General features: G+C 37.1%; 1 protein-coding gene across 2 annotated transcripts in view; it reads left to right on the top strand.

Moving 5' to 3' along the window:
* UBR5 (ubiquitin protein ligase E3 component n-recognin 5) overlaps window positions 1-25,882 on the top strand; it is a gene marked incomplete at its 5' end in the record, with an annotated part of 139,291 nt that overhangs the window by 48,076 nt on the left and 65,333 nt on the right. The window contains 9 exons of one of the 2 annotated variants that reach the window (XM_079722198.1): window positions 3,454-3,643; window positions 3,842-4,001; window positions 4,590-4,739; window positions 6,757-6,950; window positions 16,868-16,984; window positions 17,069-17,179; window positions 17,789-17,943; window positions 19,256-19,373; window positions 22,551-22,735. In XM_079722198.1, the coding sequence (XP_079578324.1) occupies window positions 3,454-3,643; window positions 3,842-4,001; window positions 4,590-4,739; window positions 6,757-6,950; window positions 16,868-16,984; window positions 17,069-17,179; window positions 17,789-17,943; window positions 19,256-19,373; window positions 22,551-22,735 (1,380 nt within the window). Of the gene's footprint in view, window positions 1-3,453; window positions 3,644-3,841; window positions 4,002-4,589; window positions 4,740-6,738; window positions 6,951-16,867; window positions 16,985-17,068; window positions 17,180-17,788; window positions 17,944-19,255; window positions 19,374-22,550; window positions 22,736-25,882 lie in introns of both variants that reach the window. The other variant, XM_079722197.1, reaches the window with a different exon arrangement.

Here is a 25,882-nt window from a genome sequence, read left to right as displayed (position 1 = left end):
TTTTTATAATTAATGTGTATTGATAACGTTATCATCAACTGAAGGCCGTAGGTTGTTCACATTCCCTTATTTTTTCCTTAAGGTCCTTTTTCTGTTCCAGGATCTCATCCAGGATACCGCAGTACAGTTTTTTTTTTTGCGGTACGCAGGCCTGTCACCATTGTGGCCTCTCCCGTTGCGGAGCACAGGCTCGCTCCAGACGCGCAGGCTCAGCGGCCATGGCTCACGGGCCCAGCCGCTCCGCAGCATGTGGGATCCTCCCGGACCAGGGCATGAACCCATGTCCCCTGCATCAGCAGGCGGACTCTCAACTACTGCGCCACCAGGGAAGCCCAGGCTCCTCTTGACTGTGACAGTTTCTCAGACTTTTCTTGTTTTTGATGCTGTACATTTTTTAAACCAGCCAATCAAGTATATGGACCAGACTTGACCCATGGGCTTTAAGGTTTCACGCTGTGGATTAATTCCATACTCAGTGTGATTTTTCTCAATTGACTGGAGTCACTTTGTGTACCTTGAGTATTATATGATGGGGTCAAATTGTACGATTAATTTGATGAGCAAAGTATGGATAGAAGAAACTGGTTTTTCCATTATTTTTGAGTTTAGTATTGAAAATTATACAACTCACTGTAATTATAGATAAAAAGGGGATTCCAGTACTGTCTTTTGTGACCACTAATAAACCTCTATTAATGTATACTTAGTCTAACACATTGCTCGTTCTCTGGATAGCAAGCTGGTTAGAGGAATGTCCAGGAGCAGTTGAGGCTGGTCGGCTGGTAGATTGTTTGGATTCTGATAGAAGAAATCCTGCACTGCGGATGTGAGTGGGAAAACGTGGTATTCTCCATGGTAACGGTGGGGTTAATGAATGGGCAAGCCAGAGATATTTTGACCTTTGTCTTTCAACTAACCTCAGGTGAAGGATTGTGTAGCAGAGATTGCAAATTGGCTTAAAGGAAAGAATTTGAATGTTCTGGATATGCTGGTATTCTCCACTCTTCCCTGTTGTCTTGACTTTACTTAGAAATAAGTAACCTATCTACCTCTCGTGGAGATTTGAGTTTGTGATACCTGTAAGGTCTGCCAGGAATAGATGTGTACTTGGATAGTATATCTGATCAGGTTTCCAGTATTATTTGCCTAAGGGGAAAATCATAGCATTTTTCGGTAGAAATATTGAGTCATTACTTATATTTATTTTGGCCATAAAATGCCCAAACAGGGGCGTTTTGGAGTGAAATTAATAATAGGCTCAGACAGTAGGCTTACTATGGTGTTATCTCAGGCAAACTGGGACATAGTTACCCTAATTATATCGTTTTAAGACTCTTTAGTGTGGTTCCTCCTGTTTTCAAGTTGAAATAATATATTTAGCTTTTGACTGTTAAAAACTTCCAAAAGAGTGGTTCCACCTGACTTAATTTTGACAACTTACAGGAAACCATGAAGTAGAAGTGCTGATTTAATGTTTGATTTGAATATCTGTTTGTATGTTTCATTGATCCTATATTACTTTCTGTTGCATAATTGTCACAAGCATATAAGTTGAAAAGAAAACTTGTCTGTTTTCGAGAGTACTGCTTTCTTTGATAACACATGACTTTATATTTTTAAAATCATGTTTAAAAACACATAACATAAAATTTACTACCTTTACGGTTATAACTGCACATCTCAATAGTATTAAGTATATTTATATTGTTGTGAAAGAAATCTCTACTTTTAACTTTTTCATCTTGTAAAACTGAAACTTTATATCCAATAAACAACTCCCTTTATCCCTCTCCCCACCATCTGACAGCCACCATTCTACTTTCTGTTTCTGTGAATTTGACTACGTTAGGTACCTTTTATATTTGTAATCATACAGTATTTGTCTTCTTGTGATTGGCTTATTTCACTTAGCATAATATCTTCAAGGTTCACCTGTGTTGTATTGGGTTGGCCAAAAGGTTCGTTCGGTTTTCCCGTAAGATGGCTCTAGTGGCGCTTAGTTGTCTTTAACTTCATTTGAAACAATTTTGTTAGATTGTATTGTGACAGCTGTCATATCAGCATGCATTTAAAAAAACTTATCAAAATTGGTGAATTTTTGTGTAGCCATTTTAATATTGAAGATGGAAGAAAAACAACATTTTCGGCATAGTATGCTTTATTATTTCAAGAAAGGTAAAAACACAACTGAAACGCCAAAAAAAATTGTGCAGTTTGTGGGGAAGGTACTGTGACTGATTGAACATGTCAAAAGTGGTTTGCGAAGTTCTGTGCTGGAGATTTCTCTTTGGATGATGATGCTCCACGATTGAGTAGACCAGTTGAAGTTGATAGCGATCAAATCGAGACATTAATTGAGAACAATCAACGTTATACCACGCAGCTCTTACGCATAGTGCTGCTATGAACATGGGTATGCAAATATCTCTTCGAGACTCTGTTTTCAATTCTTTTGGATATATACCTAGAATTATAACTGCTGAGTCATATATAGTGGTTCTATTTTTAATTTTTTAGGAAACTTCATACTGTTTTTCATAGCACTGCACTATTTTACAGTCCTACCTACAGTGCACTAGGGTTACAGTTTCTATGCATCCTTGCCAACACTTGTAATTGTCTCTTTTTTTTTTTCATGGTAGCCATTCTGATGGGTGTGAGGTGATAGGTGATTGTGGTTTTGATTTGCATTTCTCTTATGATTAGTGATGTTGACCGTCTTTTCATATGCTTACTTGGCCATTTGTGTATTATCTTTGGAGAAATGTTCAAATTCTTTCCCATTTTTAATCAGGTTATTTGATTTTTTTGTTGTTGAGTGTTGGAGCTCTTTATATATTCTGGATACTAACCTCTCATTAAATATACGATTTGCAAATATTTTCTTCCATTCTATAGGTTGCTTCCTTACTCTGTTGATTATGTCCTTTGAGGGACAAAATCCATTGGGATTTTCATAGGGATTTTGATGAATCTGTAGATTGCTTTGAGCAGTATGGACATCTTAACAATATTAAATTTTCCAACCCATGGGCACGGGTGTCTTTCCATTTATTTGTGTCTTTAAACTTTAAACTCTGAATTTTACTTTTTGTGCTGCAGACTGTTAGTAGTTATATCTGATAGGTCTTTCATGCAAAGGTGAGATGTATTCTATAACTCACTTTAAGCTGTGACTAGAAATGCTTGGTATGTGGTTCTTTTAAAAACTGTTTTAAAAGATGCAAAAGGATGGTATATATCAAAAGTGAGTTTATACTTCAGCATTTAAAAAAATTGGAACAGTGTTATTTTAAAGTTCAGTTCTATTGTTCTGTCAGAATACTACTATAGCATATTATGTCAATTAGAAAAATAGGTTTATCATATTCTAAGATAATGAACATGAGACCCAAAGCGATCTTTCTGAATGATTGTTTAAAATGCTGTTTCTTTAAATTCTCCAATATTTAGAAGTCGCTGGAGTTCTGGAGTGGGTGGAAGTGGAGGAGGATCCTCTGGTAGGTCGTCAGCTGGAGCTCGAGATTCTCGCCGACAGACTCGAGTAATTCGGACGGGACGGGATCGAGGGTCTGGGCTTTTGGGCAGTCAACCCCAGCCAGTTATTCCAGCATCTGTGATTCCAGAGGAGCTGATTTCACAGGTATGGATCTTGTAGAACACTTAACGTAAGATAGCAGGACAGGGTGAGGTTTAACTAAATATAGTGGGCTGTAGTCATGATATATATCATGAGTTGTGAAATACTGATTTTCTCTATTGATCCTAGAAAGCTGATTTTAATAAAGAAGTTATGAAAAAGATAATTAGCACAGCACTCTTCCTTATTTTTTTATTTCAGGCCCAAGTCGTTTTGCAAGGCAAATCCAGAAGTGTCATTATTCGAGAACTTCAGCGAACAAATCTTGATGTAAACCTTGCTGTAAATAATTTACTTAGCCGGGATGATGAAGATGGAGATGATGGGGATGATACAGCCAGTGAATCTTATTTGCCTGGAGGTTGGTGGATCACCATCATGGTTTTCTCATCTCTGAAGGGAGAGATTTTTTTTTTGACTGGGGATTGGAATTTTAAAGTGCAGTAGATTTACCGACTGTTCTTTCCAAGGTGGTAGATATTTCTCACTGTAGTGTTTGATTTGATGGTAAAATTCTCTTTAAGGGAAAATGTTTTTGCTCAGTGGACTTGTGTTTGGTCCTATAAAGACATGGATGTATGTGCATGTCTTTATCACTGGCTGACAGATGACTCTGGAATGTTGTATTTTGATGCCCTTATTACTGAATGTGGAATAACTGAACTGCATTTAGATTTTGACTTTCTGTGATGTCACAGGAATCTTCAATAGTGATCTTTTTTTCTTGTGGTAATTTAGTAGTTAGCGCAAGCAACAATCATGCAATTGATGTTCCTTAAAATCTGTGTTAATAATGTTAACTTTATTTCCTAGGTAGTTACTGCTTTTCTTCTCAGGTTATGTCAGTAGTCAGTCCGTGATTTTAATGTTTTAATTTTCAGGGATTTTTCAATGGTCTGCAGATTTTTTTCTCTCTATCTGCTTCATTTATATTTGTTTCTGTTTATAGAGGATCTTATGTCTCTTCTTGATGCTGACATTCATTCTGCCCACCCAAGTGTCATTATTGATGCAGATGCCATGTTTTCTGAAGACATTAGCTATTTTGGTTACCCTTCTTTTCGTCGTTCGTCACTCTCCAGGCTAGGCTCATCTCGAGGTAATTTTGCATTTATTTTTTTGTGATTATTGGCTGACTCTATGGAGAGATAGTGGTAGAATTCATTGTATTTGAACTTTTAATATTACAGTAGATGAAATCATTACTTGTTAGTGTTTTTGGATGCTTTGGCATTAAAATAGTTACTTTTGATTTTGAAGAGCCACAGTAGAACTTTAGAGATGATCATATCTACATAGTAGCATATATGTAAAGGGTTACAACTTACCTAACTGTATTTTTAAATTAGGAATATGGATTCTAAAGTAAAAGCAGAATTCTGCTTTACGGTGACATGCAGCATTCAGAGAACAAGTCTCTTTAGTTTATTTGATTAAAATAAAGTGATTATTTTGTTCATTTTAAACCCTGGTTAGATGGAAGAGTGAAATATGAAAAAACTTACTAGAATGAGATTGATCAATAATAAATATATAGAAATGCTTATCGTACTAAAATGATATTTTCAGAAGTTTGAAATCTTGAAAAGGTATAGTACACAGTAGAGTTTAGAAAGAAGATTTTGAAATCATACAAACCTTTCTCTGTGTATGTTGATACGGATTTAGCTTGCATTTTAACTTTTGTAAGTCAGTATTTTTACTTTCCAGAATGTAAAACTGCTTGATTGAAATAACAGGCAAGAATCAGATATATTATTTACTTATCATTAGTAAACTGGAAAGGATGCTGTTTTATATTAAGACCTTTCTGCAAATACCTAGTACTTGAAAGCAGTTTTAAAATAACGGACTTATGATGATCTTTTAGTGTACTGAACCTATTATGTAACAGCTTAAAATTTTTTAAAAAATAAGTGCATATTTCCTTGCCTAAAATGCATCAAGTATTGCATTTCAGATATTCAATATCTAACACAAAACTCCTTCTAAATTTCTCCCTTTTGCTTTTTCTTAGGTCATTCTATGTGGGCATCTGTTTTACTTTGAACCATATGAAATTGGTGGTACTTGACCATGTTAGATCTGCATGGATGGCAGTTTTATATGGTTCAACTTAATATTGTTTTTAATCCTTACTATCCAAGTCTTGGAAAGTTTATTTTGGTTGCCTATTTAAAAAATAATACGTGAGCAAGCTGAAAAAAACTGGTTTTAAAAAGTTTGTAGGCCAGTTTCAGGGGAAGCATTTTTTGTAAAGTAATCTTTCTATAAAGATTCTCAAAAGAAAAAAAATTCTGTCGTGGGCTTCCCTGGTGGCGCAGTGGCTGAGAGTCCGCCTGCCAATGCAGGGGACACGGGTTTGTGCCCTGGTCCGGGAAGATCCCACATGCCACGGAGCGGCTGGGCCCGTGAGCCGTGGCCGCTGAGCCTGCGCGTCCGGAGCCTGTGCTCCGCAACGGGAGAGGCCGCAGCAGTGAGAGGCCAGCGAACCCCCCCCCAAAAAAAAAATTCTGTCTAGTTTCTCAAAAATTTTAAGACTTTTCCATAAAAATCCAGCCTATAAAATTACTCTAAACAAGGGCTTGGATTATCAAAAGTTTTATAGTTAATGTTAATGGATTTTTATTTTACCCTTTTCAAGATTTGTTGTTGTTTTTTTTTTTAATCTGTATGTGTAGACTCTCTAACAAATACTCTTTTTTGGTTTATGTATCTAACGTGTTAAAATTTTAATTTATGAATATTTTCTAATAAATTTAAAAGTTACAGTAAACATTTTTAATGAAAGCCAAAAATTTAAAACTCCATTAAAAAAATCCAAAATCCAATTTAAAATAAAGCAGTTCTGCTCTAAAAGCATATAGTTGGAATTCAGAAAAATCTGCCTCTACATAGTGCTTAAAAATACTAGTTTATAATTTTCATACATTCACTTGAAAGAGTTAATGTTTTGAATGTTGCATGTCAAGCTTATTAGATATACATTTACATTAAATTCTTGTGAGTGGATAAACTGCTGTTAGTTGCATCCTGAAGGGTCTTTACTAGAGAGTGGCTTACTTTTATCCCACTGGTGTGACCCAATTGCATACCAGTTCTCCTTCTTCCCTTAGAGAGAGACTCTGAGCTGTTGCGTGAACGTGAATCAGTTTTACGTTTACGTGAACGGAGGTGGCTTGATGGAGCCTCATTTGATAATGAAAGGGGCTCTACCAGCAAGGAAGGAGAGCCAAACTTGGATAAGAAGAATACACCTGTTCAAAGTCCAGTGTCTCTAGGAGAAGATTTGCAGTGGTGGCCTGATAAGGTATTTGAAAAGAATCCCCACCCATCCTTTCCATTTTAACTGAATTCCTGACACTCCCCCCCACCCCCCAAAAAAGGTTTCTGTTTTATTTCAGATTTTCGTACTGTCATTTAAAATGCAGACATAGGAATTCCCTGGCCGTACAGTGGTTAGGACTCCATGCTTCCACTGCAGGGGTCATGGGTTCGATCCATGGTCGGGGAACTAAGATCCTGCATGCTGCATGGTGCGGTCAGAAAATAAAAAATAAAAATAAAATGCAGACATAAAGTGATATTTTTGTTTTGTTTTAAAATGTAAGTAGATCATCTTTATTTGACAGTACAGGAGTCGTTTTAAGGAGAAGTGTTCAGTGGTGCTATTTCTTTTTCTACTTGATGAAGATCAGAGAAATAAGGATGGTAGTTCCAGATAATACATCAGCATTCTGTTTCAGGATTTCTTTTCTGGTGGTAATTACACCAGTAACGAATGGTATATTTCTTGATAGGAATTTGTTTTGTACTGTCAGGAGTACCCCATTTTCTGCAGGGCAGGTTTCTGGTCGTTGTTACAGGCATGCATGTCAGGGCAAGATTAGGGATCTGTGTTTCTTTGATTAGTTAGCTTTCCCGTTTGATGGCAGTGAATTCTGACAGGCCCTTTGCTCTAAAAGCTGTGGGAGACAAAGCAGGCTGAACAGGAATGGACTGGGGGAATTATGCTCTGCATCCTGAGTGGTACTACAATGACTAGCGTCTAGAAAGCATGCAGGATTGAAGTTGATTTGAATCTGTAAAAATCTATCACTGCTACAAGTGAAACAGAGTCGACACATCCTTTTATTTTACTTTTATTTTTATTTTTATTGGGGTGTAATTGATTTACAGTGTTGTGTTAGTTTCAGGTGTACAGCAAAGTGAATCTGTTATACAAATACATATATCCACTCTTTTTTAGATTCTTTTCCCATATAGACATAGTGTATTGATGGTGTGTAGGTTTCACTGTCTTAAGTGATTGGTAATTTATCTTCAGAGGCTCCTGTAGGAAGCCATGGGTTTTTCACCTGTTTTTTGGAGTGCCTGTTTCTTATTTCCAGAGCCAGTTGGATAAGGAAATTTTCTAAAGTAGAAGTAAAAGAAGATAAGAACTTGAAGGTTATCTCTAGCAGATAAGGAGATTCTGATGTAGATTTCTTTTCTTTCTTTGAAGTTGGGATATTAAAGGAAAAATATTATTTAGTGTTCTGAATTTGTTTATCTCTCATAGTTATTGTGAATCTTGATGTAGTTCATTTATTTTCCTCTGTATTCAGCTCATGTGGAAAGCTTGAATGCAAGAAGGAACATGAATTTCAATCAGCCTCTTTGTAAGCAAAAGGTTATTCTGTTTTCTTTGGCAGCTGACAGACTTTCCCTGAATTGCATTCTCTTACTTATTTCCATAAAACTAGAAATGTTCCAATTTCTACTTTTACTTCATATGGTAGAAGGTGATTTAAACCATTGGGCTTTTTCTTTTTCATTTCTTTTTTTTCCCCTACATTGTTCTTTGTTTCCTGTTTCTCTTGCCTTGATCATGCTAGAGCTGTGTCTGTATCATATTGGCAGGAAGTAATAGAGGACTCATTAATCTTGTTTTAATAGTGCCATTGCATACATATTAGTGTAGGCTTCTTTGTCACACATCTGAAAGTGTTTTGAACAGTATGAGTTTAGCAAGCTTTTTCCCTGGCCAGTGTACCCTCTGTTAGAGTTAGCCGGTCTTTGTTGGCCTTTACTGATAGGCATGGTTTTGGGTATAGCTTGTTTTCAGAGACAGTTACTAAGTGCATCATAAAATCTTGACACTGTACAGGCCTTACTTACTTAGTGTGTTATTTCCTTGGTTTGTTTAGACATTGAATGAAGGAGAAATAGCAGTGTGTGCAACAAAGTATATCCTACCTATACCTTTTTTTCCTATTAAAGAAAAACCTAATTTAAAATGTCACTGAAGAACTACTTTTTATTAGCTTGTGATTGAAATTTAGATATCAAAAATTTCAGTTCAGGGAAAGAAAACAGCATAAACCTAATTAAGCTGTTAAGCATTATCCCACTTATCAACAAACCACTAGATGATTGTTTTGCAAGGCTGAATGCTACAGTCAGAAAGAGAATGCAGAGAGTTGTTAAAGGGAAAAAAGACCTTGCTTTTAGAACAGTGTGCAAAATGATCATACAGGGGCATAGGATACATTCCACATGAAGAAACAGGCACTATGTGGGGCGTTATTAATCCTCCACAATTGGGGGTGGTGATCCCTGAGGAGGAGAAAAGGGTTTTGGGGCAAACTTGATAGGAGATGGAGAGGTAGGTGGAGAGAGCAGGGAGGTATAGGGTGTCAGCACGCACTGTTTGGAAGTAGTCTCTCTCTCTGTCTCTTTTGCTTTCTCTCTCTCTCTCTTTTTTGTTTTTTGTTTTTTGGTGGGGTGGGGGGGTGGGAAGAGGGTGTCCCAGCTTAATTTCAGAAATGACCTAATCCAGTATTCATAAATTGTAAGTTTGGTTAGTATCCATGGTATTTTTCATTCTTCCTTTTGTTAGAGTGCCTGAGAAATTCCATTGTTAAATTATCTGGAATAATCTTGACTTTCTCACCACCTATTTAGAGGAACAGCTACTTCTTAAAAATTTCACCATTTTCTAGGCTAATAAAGCTCCTTTAATGGTGGAATGAATGTTCTCTTTAAGCCTTTACAGTATAATCTTAAACTGAAAATATTTGAGGTAACTTTAACTTTATTTCCATAAATTATTTTGATTTAAATGTCAAAACTAGTATAAAAGCATAATTGGGAACCCTTGTGCACTGTTGGTGGGAATGTACATTGGTTCAGCCACTATGGAAAACAGTACGGAGGGTCTTTAAAAAATTAAAAACAGAACTACTGTATGATTTAGCAGTTCCACTTCTGGGTATTTATCTGAAGAAAATGAAAACACTAACTCGAAATACATGTACCCCCATGTCCATTGCAGCATTGTTTACAATAGCCAAGATATGGAAGCAACCTAACCATCCATCAGTGGATGGGGACACACACGCACATGTGTGCGCGTGCCAGTATTATTCAGCCATAAACAAAAGAATGAAATCTTTCCTGTTTTCAACAATATGGATGTCCCTTGAGGGCATTATGCTAAATGAAATTAGTCAGAGAAAGACAGGTACCATAGGCTCTCACTTAAATGTAGAATCTTAAAAAAAAACACAAAACACCAAAAACAGAACCAAGCTCATAGATACAGAGAACAGACTGGAAGTTGCCGGAGGTGGGGAGTGGGAAAAATGGGTGAAGGGGTCAAAAGGTAAAAAGAGAGAAAGAAAAAAACATAAAGATTTTTCCCCTCATTAACTTTTCAGCATCTTAAAAAAAAAAAAGCATAATTAATAATTGTAGAGATGTTGAAAGCTCCATGAAGACAGAGGTGCGGGTCATCCAGTCAGTAATTGAGTAGCCTTGATTAAATGCATATTGTGTGTTAGACCTTTTGTTCAGGTGTTAGGGTGAGAGTTTTGTAGAAAGGCAGAACAATGGTGTTAATACTTTGGTGTAAGTACCATAATGGAATTAGGTATAAGAGGCTTTGGGGAATCACAGGAGGCCAGAGTGATTACTAAGAGTTACTTTGATGGGAGGGTGCAATCTTTCAATTAGGTGATTATCTAACATGGCTCCATTTGCACTTCTCAGTCATTTTTGGAATTTACTTTTCTCAGATTAGAAATTTAGTTCTGTGTTGCTGAATGTCTACATTTACATTGTAACTATATATATATATATATATATTTATATATTTATATATATTGATATTTATACCAACCTACTTCCAACAAGAATCTAAAGTGACTGATAAGAGAATAAAAAATGCAGCTACAATAGTAACAAAGACTGTTAAAAGTAAGAATGCAAAGGTAAGAGCTAAGTAGTAAATGCTGAAGGGAAAGGGCAGAGAAAACTTACACAGAAGAGTCCATATTAAGTAAATCTGCTGAAGTTGAACATAAAAACTTCTGCTTTGTGCCCTGTAACAAAACAGACCCTTTCAAATTAGAAAATGCACACATCCTTTATTTCCAGTAAGCTCCCAGAGAAGAACTTGACGAAAGTTGTGTGGTGGGTGATAAAGAAACGAAACTGATTTAGCAAGTCAGTATTGTTAATTTAAAGTCGTATCCCTTACTGTTCTGGATCTATTTTCATATAGTTTAGGGAAAATAAGAAAATTTATTCTCCACCAGCCTTTTGAATTGTAGAGTTGTATGTTATTCTCAAGTTTCTTTGAATGGTGTTGAGAGGAAATAGTCTCATGACATTTGGCTCCTTAAATTATTTGAAGCAGCATCACTGTTGGGACCAATTGATCAAACTTGTTGGTCATTCTGCTTCGTCTTCAAGGTTCTAGAAGTGGAAGTTGGGTGAGGAAGGTCTTTTTTTTTTTTTTTTTTAATCGACATATGGAAGCTTCCAGGAAGTATCTGTTAAAAGTTGGCTAGGTGTGTCACAAATGTACTTTAATAATGAAGTAAGAGCAAAAGGAGAAGAGGTCATAAAGAGGAAGAGAAGCCAGTCATAAGGAGAAAATGGAAACCTAGATAGGTAAGGAGAAGTGAAGTGTAAATAAGGACAGTTGACCAAATTGTGCCATGTAACCTGTAGTTGTATAACATCCATTTCAGCCATAATACACAGCACATTGCAGTTAGAATTGGTACTTAATGGGAAAACTAGTGTTTGCTGATGGTAGGAAAATTAAAAAAAAGAAAACCAAGGTTTGTGGGGAGAAATGTAGGAATAATAAGACCAATTTTTAAAAAATATAAGTCACTAACTAGATGAAGTTAATAGGAGTTCATGTTGCTATGCTGAATGACCTTTTTCTTTTTTCTTTTAAAGCTTTGGCTTTTTTAGGTAATTTTTATCATATTTCTGACATTTTCCATCTGTCTGTAGGGAGGGATTCCTCATTTGGTTGATGTTTAATGTTCAGACAGTTGCAAATTTATTGATTAGATTCAGCTTCTAAAGGATTCGTTTTGTTAAAAAAAAAAAGAGCTACAAACTACTGATCTTTACGGAAATGTGCATATCCACCTTTTCCAGCTGGGTTGAAGCAGGGCCCAACTTGCTCAGAAGCAGCCATTAGTATTTCATCAAAACGATAAAAGCCTTGTTTTCTATGACATTATGAAGTGTGTGAGCTAAAATACTGTTTCTTTGTGTGTATTTGATTGCTTTGTATTTCTCCACCTACTGATCTAAATCAGGCAAGAGACAATAGGTGATTTTTCCATCATCTTCCTTTGGTTGGTGGTTTTGCCATCCCTCCACATTTGTCCATAATGGATTTTCAGGGCCTTCAGGGTTCACTTAGCTCATTCAGGACTAATGAGCTGGGGAACATTGGCCCATCCTTGAAGGATATAGGCAAGTCAGTTCTGAGAGTGCCTCACACACCATGCTGTGGCTATAGGGATGAATTGTTTAGGGTTGTACTGCTCTGGCAGAGTTTTTACTCAAAAAGTTTTGAGTTGAGATTAATTTGTTCCTTCAGTTGTCAGTGTGTTCCTACTATGTGCCAAGCACCAAGCTGGCCTGTGGGAATGTAGAGGTGAATTTGTTATGGACCTTCCCATAGGCGACTCACTGGGGAAGACAGACATTCACATACAATGAAATGTGTTCACAGTATGACCAGTGCTAGACTGAAGGTGTTAATACGGTATTTATAGGGGCTCAGAGTGGGGAACGACTAACACCACCTGAGAGATGTGGCAAAGACTTCACAGAGGAGATGACATTTAAGCAGCATTTTTAAGGTTAAGTAGGCATTAACCAAGATGCAGAGGCATTCCAAACACATCAAGTATGGGCCTAGAGTCAGGAAAGGTCAGGGTGTGTTTGCGGAACAGTGAGAAGTTCAGAATTGCTGCTCTGTGGCGGGAGAAGGAGAAGAGCAGGGTGGAGAAGACCAGAGAGCCCCAGACAACGTGCCAGCGTTCGGATGTTGTCCTGCCAGCCAGGTTCTTAGAGAAATGACACGATGAGGTTGGTGGCGTTTGGTTTTGTATGCTTTTTAAGGAGACGGGCACTGTTGGCACAGTGGGAGAAAGACGGGACCAGTAAAAACCTAGAGTCAGTGAAGAGACGGGTAGAATTGTTAGGGAAGGGAATCGGGAGGCTCTCAACCAAAGCAACGGCAGTGAGGACGGATGAAGGGAAGAATCTGCGAGGAAGTGGAGACAAAGTATAGCATTGCTTTGCTAGTCACCATCTGGCGAAGAGAAGAGGAAGAGTTGAAGAGATGGCCCAGGTTCCCTTGTTCCCCTCCTATTACAGGGTGGGTGGTGGATGTCATTCATGGAGATAGGGACTGCAGGGGACATGTAGCTTTGGAGGAGACGATGAATTCATTTTGGAGATGGTAGGGTGCTTTTCAGACATCCAGGCAGTTGTTAATCTGCAGGTTAGTCTGGAGATAGAAGATTTACATGTTTAAAAGCATGGTGCCCCAGTGGATATAGTCACTTAGGCTGAGGGTGGAGCATAATTTGAATAAAGGGACAAGGACAGAATCTGGGTCAGGGAGTACATGGTGGTACAAGGGAGGTGGAGAAATGACTGTAGTCATGAAGATAGGAGGAAGGCCAGTAGAGAGTAGTGACCTGTGAACAGGGGAGAGGAGAGGTTCTGGAACTGGTGATGAACAGGGTCCAACGGTTCAAAGAGTTTGAAGAGAAGATGGATTGGTTCAGTGCACGGGGCATCGATAAGGCTGTTGCAAGAGCAGGTGTGGCTGTCAGTGCGAGCCAGTGAGGTGAGACGGACGCCAAGTGACAGTTCACTTCCCCGGGCCTGAGGCTGAAGGGCAGACTGGTTTGGACGGTTGCTGAGGTCATGAGAGAGGGTTGTATCCACCGTGTGTGGTGAGTTGTCCTTAGATAGTCGAGAGGGACGCTTCTTTCTCTGAGATGGGGAGGGGGAGGGGAGAATGGTGTTTTTTCATTGTCTGGATGGAGATGGAAATACTCAGGAAGCTTGTGCCTTCTGGGTGAGTAGGAGATGAAGTCAGGGCAGCAGAGTAACCAGAGTTGAATCTGACCACTTATTTGTGCCAAGTACTTTAATATATGTTACTTTATTTGGTTTTTACCGCCCCCCTCCCCATCGTGTTATTATTATGCCCATTTTAGAAGTGAAGAAATGGGTTCTGAGGAGTTACATAACTTATCTGAAGTTACCTACTTAATAAGCGTTGGATCCAGGTTTTGGACTCACTTGGTCTGATTCTATCATCTTTTTAACCAAGGGGCCGAGAAGGAAGTGTGAGGTATAAATGGTAAGATTTGATGCAGCAGCCCTGGAGAAAGGACACAGTGTTTTTCAGATACCCATGGTGAAGGGAATAGTAGAATTGCTAAGTGGGAAAATTTCAAGTTTGGTCTCTTTCCCATCCCTCCATAGATGTGACTTGAAAATAGAGCTGATTGGCACTGGTAAAATAGAAGATTAAAATTAGTGTTCTTTAGTATCTATAGTTACTGCAAGTTACTGTATAGTTTAGATTATAACAGAAAATGAACAGAGAAATACTGACTAAACCTATTGATTTGTCTGCTTATAAGTGAAAGATTGAAACTGTCAATGACATGTTATAATAAATGAATATCTATAGCTTCCCGCTGCATCAGAAACAAGTTAAATGAAGTCTTGTAAACTAATCATACATCAGTGCCATTTATTGGTTTGGGGACCATTTTAATTAATAATAAATGCCCAAAATGTAGAACTTTAACCAAAGACTTGTCCATTTTAAAGCAAAATGGGGATTGAAGGGACTTACAATTCGTGTTGTTTCTAATAGAAGTCCTGGAAGAACACATACCAAAGTGTTTGAGAACTTCATCCAAACCTACTTTAAAGCATTATGTGCAATTAAGTTGTTATGACATAATTACATTGCATAATTGTTGGGTCCGTTTTCTTGAGCTTATAATGTACCTGGAAAATAAACCTCTTGGGGAAAAAAAAGTTCATACTGATTATTGGAGAAAGACTATATATGCAGGCAAGATCTTATTTTAAAGAGGTATCTTGAAACTCCAAGAAAGCACTTGATGTTTTATATGCTTGTAGCAAATTGATGTTTTTTTTTTTTTTTTTTTTTTTTTTTTTTTTTTTGCGGTACGCGGGCCTCTCACCGCCGTGGCCTCTCCCGTTGCGGAGCACAGGCTCCGGACGCGCAGGCTCAGCAGCCATGGCTCACGGGCCCAGCCGCTCCGCGGCACGTGGGATCCTCCCGGACCGGGGCACGAACCCGCGTCCCCCGCATCGGCAGGCGGACCCCCAACCACTGCGCCACCAGGGAAGCCCAAATTGATGTTTTAATTGTAGTTTTATAGAAAGTATTAATGCTTTTATGTATTTCAGAAATTTCATATGTTAAATGGAAATTGTTTTAAATGTGTAAATATTTGAGTTTATGTAAGCATGTATGTACTGTGCTAAAAGTCACTTGTGTTGGGCTTCCCTGGTGGCGCAGTGGTTGAGAGTCCACCTGCCGATGCAGGGGACGCGGGTTCGTGCCCCGGTCCGGGAAGATCCCACATGCCGCGGAGCGGCTGGGCCGGTGAGCCGTGGCCGCTGAGCCTGTGCTCCGCAACGGGAGAGGCCACAACAGTGAGAGGCCCGCGCACCGCAAAACAAAAAAAAACAAACAAACAAAAAAACAAAGTGACTTGTTCGTGTGTAATATTAATATGCAACTTTTGGTTTAAATTTTTTCCTTAAACAATTAGTGGCTTACATTTTAAAAAAGAAAAATCACCAGCATGAAACTGCAAAAAAAAAAAAAATTAGTGTTCTTTCTATACAGCTCTGAGGCATAACCTGTTGTTGTTATAAGTCTTGGCAGGCTTCACAGACTATAGCTGAGCACCATAACCCATCGGACCAAATAAGATTGGAATTTGACAGAAACCTAAAAACACGCCATTAGTTTAGCATACTCGAGCCAGAATATCAAAGAGAGCAGAGAAGTTTTTCAGTGGCAAAAATACAGCGTAAAATCTGTTATTGGCAAGTTTTGCTGTGAGATTTCTGATCATTTTGGTCTTATGTTAAAAAAATTATCACTTTATCATTTATATTATTTAATTTATTGTCTGCACTTTTTATAATTTAATTGCGTTCCAACTCATTGCATGTGCATTGCTTTAAAACTGAATGAACTTTTACCTTAAAAAACAACACAGACACTTGTTTCAGCAGCTTGGAATAGCCTACAGGGAAGAAATCTTGTGTTGATATTCGACTTTCCCCACTTCAACTCCTTAGTCTGTTTTTTCTTCATTTATTCAACACATTTATTGAGCATCTACTCTGTTCACTGTTCTAAGAACAGGGGATACAGTGGTGAACAAGACAAAGCTTATATTTGAGTGAAGTAGACTATAAATGAATAAATACAATATGTCAAGTTGTGAAGTGCTGTGAACTAAAGAAAGCAGAGTCAGGAGATGGAATATTAGAGTGCTGATTTTGTAGATAGTGCAGTCAGGGAAGGTCTCGTTTGAGCAGACTAGATTGGGGAGAGGGAGTGAGTCACCTGAGAAACAAGGCAAGAGAACCACAAGGACATGGTGGGATCCTGGCAGGAGCAGGAAAAAGGCCAGTATGACTGGAGGAGAGTGAGTTCGGGGGTGCAGGGGGTGGGGCGCCCAGGCCACTTAAAGGAGGGCATTGCAGGCTGTGCTGGAGACTTTGCTAAAGCGGTTTGTGTGTTCACATAATTAACCGAAATTTGATGTAGTAATTAATGTTATGTATCCGAGTCTTTAGGTTTGGCAGTTGTTATATTTATACCACTGTGTTATTTTCACTTTACAGGATGGAACAAAATTCATCTGTATTGGGGCTCTGTATTCTGAGCTTTTGGCTGTCAGCAGTAAAGGAGAACTTTATCAGTGGAAGTGGAGTGAATCTGAGCCTTACAGAAATGCACAGGTATTTCATTATATTAAATCTTGCTTTAAATAGCTCTTCAAATCAGCATACAAAATGGTAATCACTTTCCTTATGCTTTCAAAGAATCCTTCCTTACATCATCCACGAGCAACATTTTTGGGGCTAATCAATGAAAAGATAGTTCTCCTGTCTGCAAATAGCATAAGAGCAACTGTAGCTACAGAAAATAACAAGGTATGACACACTGTGATAAACATGTCTTAAATTCTTGGTTTTTTTCCTCTCCCTGCCCCTTTTCCATCTTTTTATTTCTATCTTTCTATCTAACTAGATCTGCAAATACAAAAGGGTCTCAAGCCTTAGTACAGTAATCCAATGTATAATCTTTTTATTGCTGGTTTATCTCTGTATTATAATTCCTTTTCCTAGATGGCTTTCTACTTTAAGGGAAGGAAAAAATATTCAAGCTAAGTGCTGACAAAAGAGGAGATACTGAAGAACTATAATAGATAGATTGAGGAAGTATGGATATTATACCTCAGATTATCAGTGTGACTTCAGAGTCACTAAATTCGTTTAAAAATTGTTGGAGCAGATATTTACTTTCAATTAATGCCTTAGAGATGGCTTTAGACATTTATTTCAATAACTACTATTTTGATTGATTTGCGTGAAGAAAGTATTTTAGTTTCTAGTCTTATTAAGAACCTTTTCTGAATTACTTGTTTTTCTAGCCTTTAGAATTCCCGTCCACAGTGTAGGTATTCCTTGCCCTTGTTTTGACCACAATCCTTTTGAGAAGATTACTTGTTTTTATTTAATCCTCTAATGTTTTATCTTTAGGTTGCTACATGGGTAGATGAAACTTTAAGTTCTGTGGCTTCTAAATTAGAGCACACCGCACAGACTTACTCAGAACTTCAAGGAGAACGGATTGTTTCTTTACATTGCTGTGCCCTTTATACCTGCGCACAGCTAGAGAACAATTTATATTGGTGGTGAGTATCACAGAGGGGGGTGTTTCATGTAGGTGGATGCTTTTATGTACACAGATAGGTGCTTTGAGTAGTGGAATACCAATAGAGAAGGTCAGTTGAAAGATAATGCTTTAGACTCACAGAAAACAAACATATGGTTACCAAAGGGGTAAGGGGGTAGGGGAGAGATAAACTGGGAGTCTGGGATTGGCAGATAGAAACTGCTCTATAGAAAATACATACACAACAAGGTCCTACTGTCTAGCACAGAGAACTATATTCAATATCCTGTAATAAACCATAATGGTAAAGAATATGAAAAGGAATATACATATATATAGAATATGAAAAAGAATATATATATATTTTTACCACAATCCTTTTGAAAAGATTACTTGTTTTTATTTATATTCTATATGTGTATATATATTCTTTTTCATATTCTATATATAGAATATACATATACATATAATATTCATATATATTTCATAGAGAGAGAGAGAGAGTATAATATAATAAATGAATCACTTTGGTGTACACCAGAAACTAACACAACATTGTAAGTCAACTATACTTCAATTAAAAAAAAAAAAAGCTAATGCTTTATAGAGAGGGAAATTTTCACTTTGGAGCAAAGTAACATTGGAGAAAACCCTTAAGATAAAGAAAAGCTTATAAAAATAATACATACTTAGTGACTATAATTATGAAATTTTTAAAAGGTATAAAGTAGAAACAATCACCTATAATCCTACAACCCGAATGTAACTACTATTAACATTTTGGGAGTATTTTATTAATCTTTTTTTTTCCCTATATATAAACGTGTACTTTGCTTTTACTTAATTAGAAACTTAGAGTGTTTTTCACACTTTTTTCATTTAACAGTTACATAAAATATAATTTTAAAGGTTATTAAAGTATGTCATTGTATGAATATTCTGTGCCTCATTTAATTATTCCTTTAATGTTCGGAAGGGACTTCAAATGTATTTTCTGTCGTGTTTTAGGGAGTTATCAGCAACTTTGCATTGGCAGAAGTAATGTATAGGGGAATCTACTAATGAAACAGAATTATTTGGAAGAAAATATCAAATGATGAATTTCCTGTGACTTTTAATCCTAAATGTTTAATAAAAGTGGACCCAGTTATGTATTAAACCTGTGATCAAGTTATGATTATTAATAAGTTATACATGCTAATATTATACTGAGGCAAAAATATTAGAGAAGGAATATACCAGTAATACTTAAATATAATGTGTGTAATTTCAGATTTATTTAATGGGCTTCTTCGCCGCTTATTTGTCCAATTTTTGCTTTTCCTTTTCAGGGGTGTAGTCCCTTTTAGTCAAAGGAAAAAAATGTTAGAGAAAGCTAGAGCAAAAAACAAAAAGCCCAAATCTAGTGCTGGTATTTCTTCAATGCCGAACATCACTGTTGGTACCCAGGTAAGTGGTTAGAATTAAGTCTGTCCTGAGACTTCTCTGGTGGTCTTCCTTGGGTAAGTCTCCATGCTCCCAATGCAGGGGGCCCCAGATTTGATCCCTGGTTGGGGAACTAGATCCCACATGCATGCCGCCACTAAGAGTTCATACGCTGCAACTAAGAAGTCCACATACCTCAACTAAGAAGTCCGCATACTGCAGGCAAAATAAATAAATAAATAAATACATATTTAAAAAAAAAGACTCATTAAGTCTGTCCTGAGGGATATTGTTGCTCATCAAAATCACTTCTTCCCCTGTAATTAATTCCCCCATAGGCAGTTTTATAAATGAATGTCATTTGAAGGACCTGGTTTCAGTATTATGTATGTGCCACATCACTTTTTACTCAATAGCTGAGTAACGTACATTCTGCCCTGATATCAGTTGGTTTTCCTGTGGGACAGGAATCTCAGATTAGCCTGGTTTTAAGAATCATTTGGTACTTAAATGTAGAGTTTAAAAATGTAGAGTCTGGAGCCCCTTGCCAGAATTATTGCTTCAGTTGGTTGGTGGTAGGACACAGGCTTCCTTATGTGTCACAAACATCCCAGATGATTCTTATGACCAAGCAGTTTGAAAGATACTGCTCTCTGGCAGTATTGTCAGCATGAGGCAGGAGTCTTCTTCAAATCCTCGTGTTTCTACTAGTTTCTGAGATGGTTATAGCCTCTTATATATATATCTTACGGAATGTGATTTTCTAGTACCCCAATGGTTCTCAAAGTGTGGTCCAAGGACTCCTGCTGGCTTCTCAGCCCTTTCGGGGGATCTGTAGAATCCTTCTTTTTCCAGTTACCTATCTGTGTAAGGCTGAGTTGTTGTCATATACTTTAGCTAAAGTAACATATTACAGCGAATTGAATGCAGGAGCATACAAGGGACTCCAGGTGTCTTCCATTAAATTAGACATTAAGATACTTGCAAAAATGTAAACAATGCCACTTCTCTTGCTGATTTTTAAAAAAATGTAGTTATTTTTATAAATTATATTAACATGGGGTTTATTAATATTAAATAAATATTTAAATTTTTCAGTTTTAATTACTATTACATTAAATACCAACTATATATGACCCACATAAACAAAAGATTTTGGGGTCCTTGGTAATATTTAATAGGGGGAGATGGTCCTGAGACCAAAAGAGTCTGAGAACTACCATTATACTTCTAATTCATTAGATTCTGGTAGAAATTTACCTTTGGGTTAAAAGTTGACATTTATATTCATTATAGCAAGTGGTGCAATGAGTGTTTAAGGACTTTATAATCCCTAATGCTTAGACAAATGTTGGGTTTTGTGACGTAACATGGCACTAATTTCCTCATCTAGCACTTTTTTTTCAATTCAGCTTTTTCTCATCACTATAAGGTGGTATCATGTTTACATTACGTATGTTTTAAAAAGTAATCACTACTTCAGCTGTTACTTTCCTCCAAAACTCAGCTTATGTACTTCTTATTTTTGTTTGGGACTCCCATTTTTTTTTGGTCCTATTCGTGGTTGTCTTGTTCTGACTCCTTTGTTGGCCTTCCAACTAGGAAGTTTTCAGCAATTACCCATTATTTTGAATATTGTTGTTTAGTCTTCATTATTTACGTCAGTTGGTTTGGACAGATCTCTCTTTTCTAGGAGCTCCCCTTTTCTTATTCAGTTCACATACTGATTTCTAATGTTTTCAAAGTTCCTTATTTATTAGACTCATATATTAGCAGGATATCCTGGCAGATGCCTTATTAGCATGTAGGATGACATTACTATAGACAGGGAGGGTAGAAAAATCCTTTAAAGATGCACTGAAGAAAAGTTTTAAGCAAAATAGCTTGGCACTAAATTGGTGAAAAACAGCAGCATATTCCAATACTTTGGTATAGAATAAGATTTTGTTTTAAAGTGTAGAAAACTGGAGGTTTAAGACAGTCATGGCCACATAATGGGGAAATGGTTCATATGTTAACATCAGAAAGAATGGTTGATCAGTTAAGAGCTTGCAGCTGCACCTGCACTCACAGATCGTAATTGTGGGGAGTAGGATGTTTAGCAAATATTCGTTGCATGTCTTCTTATATGCTGGATATACACTCCTTGTCTCTAAGGTGCATTTATTTTTATAAGAAGGTGTTAATGGATAACTTATCTTCTAATATATCTTGCCACATTTCTTTGACAATTATAGCCTTCTTTCTTGTTGATCCTCTTTCAGTATTTAAGCTTTCACCAGTATTTTCCAGAAATTTATGGATGAAACCTCTCTTTAAGTCAACCTAAGCAGGACATACCCTTTTCAAGAAGTCGGCTCTTCTGAACTATTCATTCTATGCCACAGAGCTATATTTAGTGACACTCAGCTATTCTTTGATAGAACTCCTGCTCTGTGTCAGTATTTCCAGTTCCTGTACTTCTCAAATGTACCACCTTCTTCTGTGTGACTTATATTTAATTATAAATTGACAAAAAACATCATCATCATATAGTCCACTGTCAAATATAACGTAATCGTTAGTCACTAGATGACTGAACAGAAAGTAAGATTGGGCTACTTTAGAATCAAAAGAGATTTCCAGAAATAATGTTCGTGCCTCATTTAGAGTTACTGTTGGTGCATTTGGCAGTGTCACCTTAGAGGTTATTGGTTTTAAAAGTGTGACCTAGGGGTGCTCCATGAAGTGAGGATTTATAGGTTATTCACTGCTGAGCTCAGTTAACTACTTCTAACACTAATGTCTACATATTCTTTTCCTAATTTAAGAGAAAACTTATATTATTTAGTGAAAATTCTGGCTTGTAGGAAACAACAGTCTTCTGAGGGAAACAAGTATCGGTAGAGATGAAATTATGGAGCCTATATATAGCATCATGAATTAAGGAAGAAAATAATTTCAAATTATAAGAAACAGACAAAAAATGTAATTGTTTTGTTCACATTTCACTTTAAATAATAACCTTTTTAGTTTTTTCTCTGCTATTTCTCTTCTGTGTCCTTGTGGCAGAACGGTCAGGATATTTGCTGCATGAAATTTTAAAGTTCATTTTTAGCAAATGTGCCAATTATTCCTGCTCCATAATTTGGGAACACTTAACTCCTCTAGTTTGTTTTAAAATTATGTCATCTTGATGGTGATTTTTCTTTTGTTTGCTAGGTATGCCTAAGAAATAATCCTCTCTATCATGCTGGAGCAGTTGCATTTTCGATTAGTGCTGGGATTCCTAAAGTTGGTGTCTTAATGGAGTCAGTTTGGAATATGAATGATAGCTGTAGGTTTCAGCTTAGATCTCCTGAGAGCTTGAAAAACATGGACAAAGCTAGCAAAACTACTGAAGCTAAGTAAGTACTGTGCCCTAACTAATCTTGATTTAACACCAGTTTCTAGTTTGCTCTGTATGTGAAGGGGGGTAACCAAGGAGACTTAGAGGTGTACAGTGACTTAGAGAAGTGTTAACGTGAGGGGGGTCTTATTAAGATCCCCACGAATTTTGAAAGGAATTGGTAAAATTTACTGTTTGCAAATTGGTTAATATTTGTATATTATAGTTATTCTTAATGTTTGGTGGCCAGAATGGCAGCGTAGAGTTCTCTTTTGATGTCTTTGTTTTGTCATTAGAGTTCATCCTTGGAAGGTGTTGTATAGCAGTGATAGTATGTTCAGCCTTACTGTCTTAGGCAGACTTTTTCCTCCTCTCTCCATGTATAATCATCTTAATTTCTGCCAAATATTTTGCCTGCATCTTGATCATTGAAAGGGTTTTACAGGTTAATGTGCTGGGGAGGGAAATTCTATAAAGGATTTGTAAACTTTTGGGTTGGGGGGGATATGTGAACAGAAATACCACTGAATTGTGTATAACCCACATTCTGGGGCTGGCTTACTGTTTGGGAGCCAGGTACACAGATCTTAACACCTGTACTTTTAGAAGCATCTACTCATCTTTATAATTTGGTTGTTTGGTACATGATCTTAAACACTTTAGTAAAGTTTCAAAATTACTTTTTTCTTAATGTTGTAAAAATACATGAGCATTATAGAAACGTGGAAGAGTAATATAATATCACATTCCAGCACTAGCGTTTTAAATATTTTGGTGTACTATTTTCTTTTATTCTAAATGTATACAAGCATTGAAAAGAAATGATTGGGACTGTACTATACATATAGATTTTTAAAGTTCTGAATTTTTTTGCTCAAATTAATGTAATGATTGTACAAGGATTACTGTTAAAATAAGTTTAAAGATATTCTTTAATAAACCAAAGCTACTGTAATTTATGCCTAATTAAGATTTTTTGCTTTATTTTGTGCTTTGTGCTCTCTGTCTTGTTTTTATTTTTTTTAATTTATTTTTTTGTTTTAGAGTATGTTTATTCAATTAAATGGATTTATAACATTTTATATTAAAGTGCAAGACATGGTGTGGATATTTTCCAAGCACATGAATTTAAGCTGGCACTAGATTTAAGAGGAACCCGTGTAAGAGAAAAAGGTTTTTTAGAATCCTCTTCCTTATCTAGCCCGTATTAGCTGATTGAATTGAGCATTCTCAATACCAGACTCTAGACACTTGCTTTTTAAAGGCTTACTTCATTGCAGGCAAAGGCATAAGTGAAAATACCACATTGCCATCTCCCCTAAACTCCCACGTTTTATCCCAGGGCAGGTCATACTCTTGGTCTGGGTGTTCAGCACCATGGTGGAGATTCCTGTTGATGGCTGGTGATACGTAACTTCTCTTAGGTCATAAGTTGATCCTTACTTGGCAGCTCTCTTCCTTTGCTTCTTCAAAGGGAGAAACCAAAGTGTTGAGTAGGATGTGACATGCCATCTTTTTTTTTTTTTTAACATCTTTATTGGAGTATAATTGCTTTACAATGGTGTGTTAGTTTCTGCTTTATAACAAAGTGAATCAGCTATACATATACATATATCCCCATATCCCCTCCCTCTTGCGTCTCCCTCCCACCCTCCCTATCCCACCCCTCTAGGTGGTCACAAAGCACCAAGCTGATCTCCCTGTGCTATGTGGCTGCTTCCCACTAGCTATCTATTTTACATTTGGTAGTGTATATATGTCCATGCCACTGTCTCACTTTGTCACAGCTTACCCTTCCCCCTCCCCATATCCTCAAGTCCATTCTCTAGTAGGTCTGTGTCTTTATTCCCATCTTGCCCCTAGGTTCTTCATGATCATTTTTTTTCTTTTTTTAGATTCCATATATTGTCTTGTTTTTAAAAATAGGAGGATAGACTTTCCCTCTACTTGCGTTGATTGTTTGTGGGTTTTTTGTGTGTTTTTTTTTTTTGCGGTACGCGGGCCTCTCACTGTTGTGGCCTCTCCCGTTGCGGAGCACAGGCTCTGGATGCGCAGGCTCAGTAGCCATGGCTCACGGGCCTAGCCGCCCCGCGGCATGTGGGATCATCCCGGACTGGGGCACGAACCCGTGTCCCCTGCATTGGCAGGCGGGCTCTCAACCACTGCGCCACCAGGGAAGCCCGCATTGATTGTTTTTATCCTAGAAATAAAAGTAGCAAAATACATTTTCATTGTTTATGAAACTTTGTAAAGAGCATTTGAAATCTTTTTGATGTGCACAAATAGAAAACGAGATTAAAATAGGATGTGGTATTTATTAAGTTTTTCAGAACCTTCCTTGAAATTTGCCTTCTCTATAAAATAAACTTAGTAAAAGAGCTAAGTGAAATTAAATGTTAAGAAGATAATCATTTTCATGTCAGTAGACTCTTCTAGTCATGGAAACCTGCTGACTTTAAGCGTGCTCGTGATGAGTCAGTACTGGCTTGCTTCCACCGTCACAGGATTTGCAGAGCAGCCATGAGTATTCATGTGCGCTTGTACTGAGCACTTTGCTAAGATGCTGGTAAAAATAACGCTGTTTTTCTATGGACTATTTCTAAACTCAGGTGAAATTCCTGGTGGGGTTAATAGCAGATGAGGGGGTTAAGATGATGGCCCTGATTATAATATATACCAGCATGATCTATATATAACAAATTTCTGAGTAATACATGACTTTTCTCTCTAAAAATTGACGTCTGCCTTTTAATGAATAAAAATATTATATTTTTACCATCTGTAGAATATTATGTAGTTGCTGTAGTTATCTTCTCGAGTATAGCATTAATGAAATAAGGAAGAGGGATAGTTTATTAATACTATAATTTCTCATTTCAGTTATAGCAGGTGATTATTCTTGGACCATCTGGTGGTAAAGTTTTATAAGCCGTTGCAAGGAGAGTTCCTTCTTTGAACTCTAGGAAATTAATGATATAGTAGACTTTTTATTTATTTGCCTTTATCATCTTTTCAGTTAAATTGCAGTGTCCCAAGTCAGGGTTCACTAAAGTGTGCAACTTGTTTGCTCAAGAGGCTTATGATAAAGCTATATTGATAAATTGAGTGTAGCTTTTGTTGTTATTCCTAGATAAGGCTTATCTGAACCATTGTTCCAGGTTGTTGA

The sequence above is a fragment of the Hyperoodon ampullatus genome (assembly GCF_949752795.1).
Source record: "Hyperoodon ampullatus genome assembly, chromosome: 17".
Classification (NCBI taxonomy): Eukaryota; Metazoa; Chordata; class Mammalia; order Artiodactyla; family Ziphiidae; genus Hyperoodon; species Hyperoodon ampullatus.
This window is presented reverse-complemented; position numbering and strand designations above follow the sequence as displayed.